Below are 6,066 nucleotides of genomic sequence, written 5' to 3'. Positions count from 1 at the left end.
TGCCTGTCGGCGGCTCCTGCCGTCTAAGCTGGCATTAGTCTTTGTGATTTACTGGCGTTAGCCAACACGCAGGGGAGGGGAACTACATCTCTCATTAGTGAGATTTGCTTTGCTTTGCATTGCAGCGCTGTGGCTTGGGGCTGTAACTGAGCCACCTTCTCCCCTTCTCTGTCCCATGGGCTCCCACTCCCTGCCCTCCCAAAGCGCTCTCCTGCTGTAGGCCTGGGATCACCCTGGTTCCTCCTTCAAGCACCAAGAGAGCTGGGGCTGCAAGGCCACCACATGTACGGGAGCATGTGCCTTGGTGGACAACCCTCCTGGGCTGGAAGAGGTGCCCAGGGAGAAGGTCTCCGACATGAACGTTTCTGACTTTCCCTTTCTCTCTCTCCCTGCAGATGCCAGCAAGGACCATCCGCAGCAGCAGGCAGGGGTGATCTGGAGAGTGACGGGCGGCCTGTTCAGTATCACCCGGGGAGCCGTGGGGGCCACGTTGGGAGGAGTTGCCTGGGTGGGCAGCAAGAGCCTGGAGCTCACCAAAACAGCTGTGACCAGCGTCCCCGCTGCTGGCGTCGGACTGGTGAAGGGCAGCGTCTCGGCAGTGACCGGTGGCGTCGGAGCTGTGGGCAGTGCGGTCGCCAGCAAAGTCCCTTTCACTGCAAAGAAGAAGGACAAGGCTGACTAATCACCGTCGCAGCTCCCTTCCAAAAGATCAACCTGCCCATACTCTCCCCCTACACAGCACCTCTTTGAGTTGGAACCAGCCGCTTCAGGGAGGGTCAAGCACCCGAGCAGACTCTGGCTGCAGCCTGCTCAGCACCTCTGCCTGGCTCAGAGTTCACAGAGCCTCTGTCAATGCCTTTCAATCCCATCACCTACTGGGAACCACCTCTACTCTGAGGGCTTTAAAGGCGCTGTTGTCCCTGTCTTGCAGTTTCCTTCCTCCCTTCTTGCTCTTGTAAGCACGGAGGGGTGGGAGAGGGTGTCAGGCTCCGTCTGCCTGGAGGTGGGGGGTGTAAGAGGGGAGGGGGAGGAACTTGCTTGAAGTGTGGGTTATGTAGTCAAATTCAGCTTCAGCTGGGAAGACAGCCACTGAAACACCCCTTCGCTTGGCTCTGGGAGGTGTGTTTTGGGGGTCCGCCTGGGGGAGAACAGTAGAAGAAAGTCCCATTGACAGAAAGGAGAGATACTGTGAAGAGGGGGAAGCCTCCCTCCTACCCTGCACCTCTTACCTTTTCTTTGCAGGGCCCATCCCACAAGCTGCTCCCAATCACTTACTCCCTGGCTGAATTGCACCCTTCAGAGAAGGAACCCTCAAGCTCAGCAGAGCACCTCCAGGAATGATGCCCCACAAGAGTTCGTATGTCCCAGGCCATCAACTTCTGGACAAATTTTCTTGGTGAGAGGCAGGAAGAAGAAAGCTGCTTTATGTTCCCATTCCCAGCTGACAGTGGTATCTGCCAGGCCTCTGTGATACTGCAAGCACAGGCAGTGATGCTCCACAGAGACACAAACTGGGCCCTTGGGTCTGACCCCTGAAGTCCTGGCAGTATCCCCATCTGCAACAGGGGCATTTTGCCTCTAGGCCACACTCTCACTCCACAGATGATATTTGTAACCATGAGCAAAGCATGTTCCGAAATGCTACCCGAGTCCTACTGCAGGGTGGGGAGGGAGGCTCTCCCTGTGACCCCTGGAGCAGTGGCCTGGCTGTGAGCGGGCTGCGCTGAGTTGGAGAACACTTCCCCGAGGGGCTGAGCGTGCTCCAGCGGCAGCCAGCCTGCGTGGGGCACCAGCAACCCCTCCTCCACACGCTGCTCCTGGGGCTCCAGCCTGGCTCCTCTGAACGACTGTGTTGCACTAAATAGCTCACCCACACTCCTAGTGCTGCAGAAACCCAGACACCTGCATTCATCTGGGAGTCACGGCCATCCTCAGCCTGGCCCACGATGCTCACGGGGCCGTGTGGCATCCTGCACACACACACAGAGGCACACACACACAGAGGCACACACACACTCACTCCAAGGTCCCCTGTAATTCTCGGGATGAGGAAAGCCACAGGCTCCACCATTAACTCTGCTGCTTCTGGCTTTGGCGGGTGATTAGCCTAGGTCGTTAGGTGTTGGATGCGTAGGCAAGTGAAGCAGTGCTTGTGCTGTATTTTATAAATAGGCATTGGTGTTAGCGTGGGTGTACGTGTCGGTCCACAGGCATGTCTTTAGCCAGGTAAACAAAACTGTGCCGCTGCTGCAGAGGAGTTTACATAGTCATCTCCGGCACTTCCAGCATACAGGTTTTATATAGGGTCCTGGTCAAAATAAAAATCATGTTTTAGAGGATGCTTTCCCCTCTGTTGCCCATGAGCATTGTTTATTGAAACCAAAGGAATGTGAAAAATCCCCTTTCTCCAGTCCATGCGGTTTGTTTACTTTCTGCCCTATCTTTTGGATGCTGAAGCCAACTTCCTTGATCTTCATTTCCCGTTGGAGGTCATTGCGCTTCCTGGCTGTTCTCTTGTGCTGAGGACTCAGACATCAGGGAATATTTTAAGTACAAACCCCCGCCACCATTTTTGCTGAACGTTCTTGGGCTTGTGAAACAGTTTTCATTCAGACCTTTAGTAAATCCATGTTTTGGACCTGACTTAAGTCTCTGTGTCCCTGTGCTAGTCGCGCTGGCGTTAGTCTCACTCTCCATACCCTTCGCTGGACAGTCCCTGCTGCTCGCAGCGGCGAGAAGTTTCTGATCTCTGCAGTGTGTTACTCTTGATAGCCCAAGAGTGGCTTAACCTACATCTTTGTTTCTGAAGAGGAAATAGCAATCACTATGTGTGTGCATTTTCTCGCTTTGTCTCTTTTGTTCTGGTGAAGGCCAAGTTGACCCAGACGTGTTGGTTTGGTCTCTGAAGGCAGCAGCTTCACAGGAAGATCAGGCCTTGATGTGGTGCCTGCACTTTGCCGGGATGCTCGTGGCAGCTGGCAGGGCCAGAAGAAGTCTCGTCTGTTCTTCCCTTCTCTCAAACGCCCTGCAAAGCAGGAGGGCAGGCTGCACTGCCCGGATCTCTGCTCACCACTCTCCCTGGGCGCATCTCCTTTCTTACTCCAGATCACAGACTGCTCCTGAAGCCAGCTCGAAACCCAAAGTTAAAAGCTGCTTGTGCGTACCTGGCTGTGCTGTCACCAACCCTCTTAGTTTCTTACCAACTGGGCCAGAAGATGGTCTTCTTCCTAACTGCCTCTCCCAGGCCTTGGCTGGAGAAGATAGTATCTAAGGGGCTTTACTTCATAGCCACCCCTGGGCAGGTGATGGGAAGCTCATTGTGCTTTTGGCTAACCCGTATCCCACACGGGCTCTTGCTGGAGGAGGCAGTACATCCTTGCCAAGCTGTCGTCTGCAGGCACCATGTGTGCAGAACAGGCATGGAAAATGGGATAAACGTGTGTTAAGGAAGGCCATAGGGGTCCTCAGGGTTTCCCATCCTTTTATTTCTGCCCTTCTGTATGTCCTTGCAGGAAATGGGAGTAAAGCTCTCCATTTGTCTGGAACTGCCGTTTCTTTGTGGGGTGGCCTGGAGAAGGGGAGAAGAGGTGTGAGGGGAACTCACAGCCTAAATCGTTGTTCTTAGAGCCCAGCTAACGGAGAACTCATGGAGTGTAAATAGCAAAAGAGGGCCAACTAGCAGGTATGGATAGAATAGTAAATCTACTCCAAAACCAGGGCCTCACAGCGTTCAACGAGCATTCAGGAATACATAACTATGCAGGACTCAAACGGCCCCTGGAAAGTATGGCTCTGTTAGCATGCTAGGCCTGCTGGGTTCATCCAGGGGACCCAGCCCCAGGCTGTTTTCCTGGGCACTCAGTGCCAGAGCAGAAAGAAAATAGGGTCGATGTTCCCAGTCATAAGAGCAAAGACACCTCCTGCCAGCTCTGGTTGCAGAAGGGTAGGACCTGGATTGGATGGGGAAGCTGTTGGCTCCTGGCAGATGCCCCATCTTTCCTCTTCCCCCCCACTACAGGGACAGCTCAGAGTCCCCCTCAGCCGCTGGTGCAGCCCTTCTCCCACCGCCCCTTCGTGATAAGAGGGGCAAAACCTACATTGTCCCATTGATACGGGGTGGGGGGGGCTTGCTACAAAGCGGGGGGGGAGCACCGAGGGAAGGATGATGTGAGCTAGTCCAAGGAAGATCACCAGTTTTCAGGTGACTGTAAGAAGATGAGGAGGAGCTGGTGACAGGAGGAGGTGAGGGGAGGGTAAGAGTGGGGGAGCAAGATAAGGGGGCACGTGGAGGGAATTTGTTTCTGAATCAAAGGATGAACCTAATGGAGTTTATCCTAGGGAATGTGGGTGTTGTGGGGTGTGGTGGTGGTCCAGAACCCGGCTGGTGCCCTGCTCCCATAGCAGTGACGATTGCTGGGTATTTCCATTTAGCTAGATCAGTGTGCCCAACGGATGGTCCAAGCACCAGATCAGCTTCCCCCTTACCCCCCACATTCCCAGATTTCCCCCAGGCTTTCACCACGATCTCCCTGTGGTGGAGGTGGGACGTGGCCCTGTGCCCCACCATTGCTGGGCGTTCCCCACGCCCAAGGAACGTGCCCCAGCTGAGAGGAGAGCCCACAGGCATATCCTCTCCTCCCTTGTCCCTTTGCTCATCTTGTTATCCTTCACTTTATTTTTTATTCCTCCCTTAGCTTCTTGTCTTGCCCCTAGCTAGAGCTCTGCAAAGCCGAGGTCACCGAGACCTTCATTAAACATCCACACTCATACAGGCTGGGAGGGCAGACACCCTGCCCCTACAGCTCCCCTGGCTGGGAGAGAAGTGCACGTCTTCCACCCCTCTCCGTCCCCTTGTGTTTTGTGCGTGGAAAATCTTATCCCACTTCTTTTTCCTCTGGGTTCTCTCGTTGGCTCTTGTCCCTGTGGGTGGGTCATTTCGGTGTCTCCATTGCAAAGTCATCCTTGTAAAAACAACAGCATGAGTGGGAACATGGAGATGGCCTGGGAGAGCCACAGAGCTGCTGGGACAGATGCCAGGGCCCGACTCTGCTTCTCTCGGAGACGAGGAGCCCTTTGGCAACCCAAAACCGTCACTGCGGCCACATGGTCCCATGCACAGTGCTGGGCTCCAGAGAACACTTTTGTTCTTTATCATTTCATTGTCTGTAATTGGTTTCCTACCGAATTTGTTTGCTTGGTTTGTTTTGCAGTGTGTTTCTGGGAATATTCTGCATCTCTGTATTTTAATTACAGTAAAATTTGAGGATAAAAACCTTGGTTACGCTGGCTCTTGTTTCCAGTGGGGGAAACGACGAGAGGAAGCACAGTTGAAGGAAGATGTTAGAGATTCCTTGGGAAATCAGATCTCTCCCCTAAGGGCTCTACATGAGGCACCAAGCAGGGCTGAACCTCCGTCCCTGCTTAAACTAGGACATGGCTTTCAACCACGATTCAGAAGCCATTTTGCTGCAGGCGCATTTCCTGATTGGAATGGTAGGAGCAGTTTAGATAAGACTTTTAAACTCAATTTCTTGTGTTGGTTTAAAGACCCAGTGCAGGAGAGGCCTTTCGGGTTGGGGACAACTGGCCTAGCCCTGAAAGTGGGATCTCAGCAGCCAAAGAGAAGAAATTTTGCCTCTACGGCCACTGTTCCTTCAGGCAGGTTTGCATAGCCACTTTTTCCAGCTGAAGCAGCAAGGAAAAGCTTCATTCCCCCCGCAGCAGCCTGCCCTTTTGCAGGAGAAGGCGGTTTGACATCCCTCTCCAGAGCCGCGGGGGAGCCCCGGTGGGGCAGCCAGACCCTCGCCGGCTGGCAGGCAGCGTGGGTGCCGGGGAGGGCACAGCCGGCCACCCTGGCCACCTCACATGCTCCACGGGCATGCACCCGGCGCAGAGCCTGCTTGAAGCTCCCGGGGGGACACAGCCCTTGTGCAGGGAGGATTGCAGCCCAATGGCCGGGCTGTGCCGGATCGGGCCCCAGAAAGGGTGCCCCTTTTACTGGGTCGAGGCCAGGAGCCAACAGCTCAGCATTTGTTAAGTGCTGACAAAAGGATTAATTTAGTAACT

At 54.3% G+C, this 6,066-nt stretch overlaps 1 protein-coding gene across 1 annotated transcript in view; it reads left to right on the top strand.

Annotated features, from left to right (window-relative positions):
* Nucleotides 1–682, top strand: part of LOC104134087 (transmembrane protein 263) — a 195,362-nt gene extending 194,680 nt beyond the window's left edge. Inside the window, exon 3 of the mRNA XM_009647602.1 lies at nucleotides 396–682. Coding sequence (XP_009645897.1) covers nucleotides 396–682 — 287 coding nt within the window. The remainder of the gene's footprint in view (nucleotides 1–395) is intronic.
* Nucleotides 683–6,066: the final 5,384 nt, after the last annotated feature.

The sequence above is a fragment of the Egretta garzetta genome, unplaced genomic scaffold (assembly GCF_000687185.1).
Source record: "Egretta garzetta isolate BGI_Z169 unplaced genomic scaffold, ASM68718v1 scaffold329, whole genome shotgun sequence".
Classification (NCBI taxonomy): domain Eukaryota; kingdom Metazoa; phylum Chordata; class Aves; order Pelecaniformes; family Ardeidae; genus Egretta; species Egretta garzetta.
The sequence above is the reverse complement of the archived record's forward strand: the minus strand, read 5'-3'. Positions and strand labels throughout refer to the sequence as shown.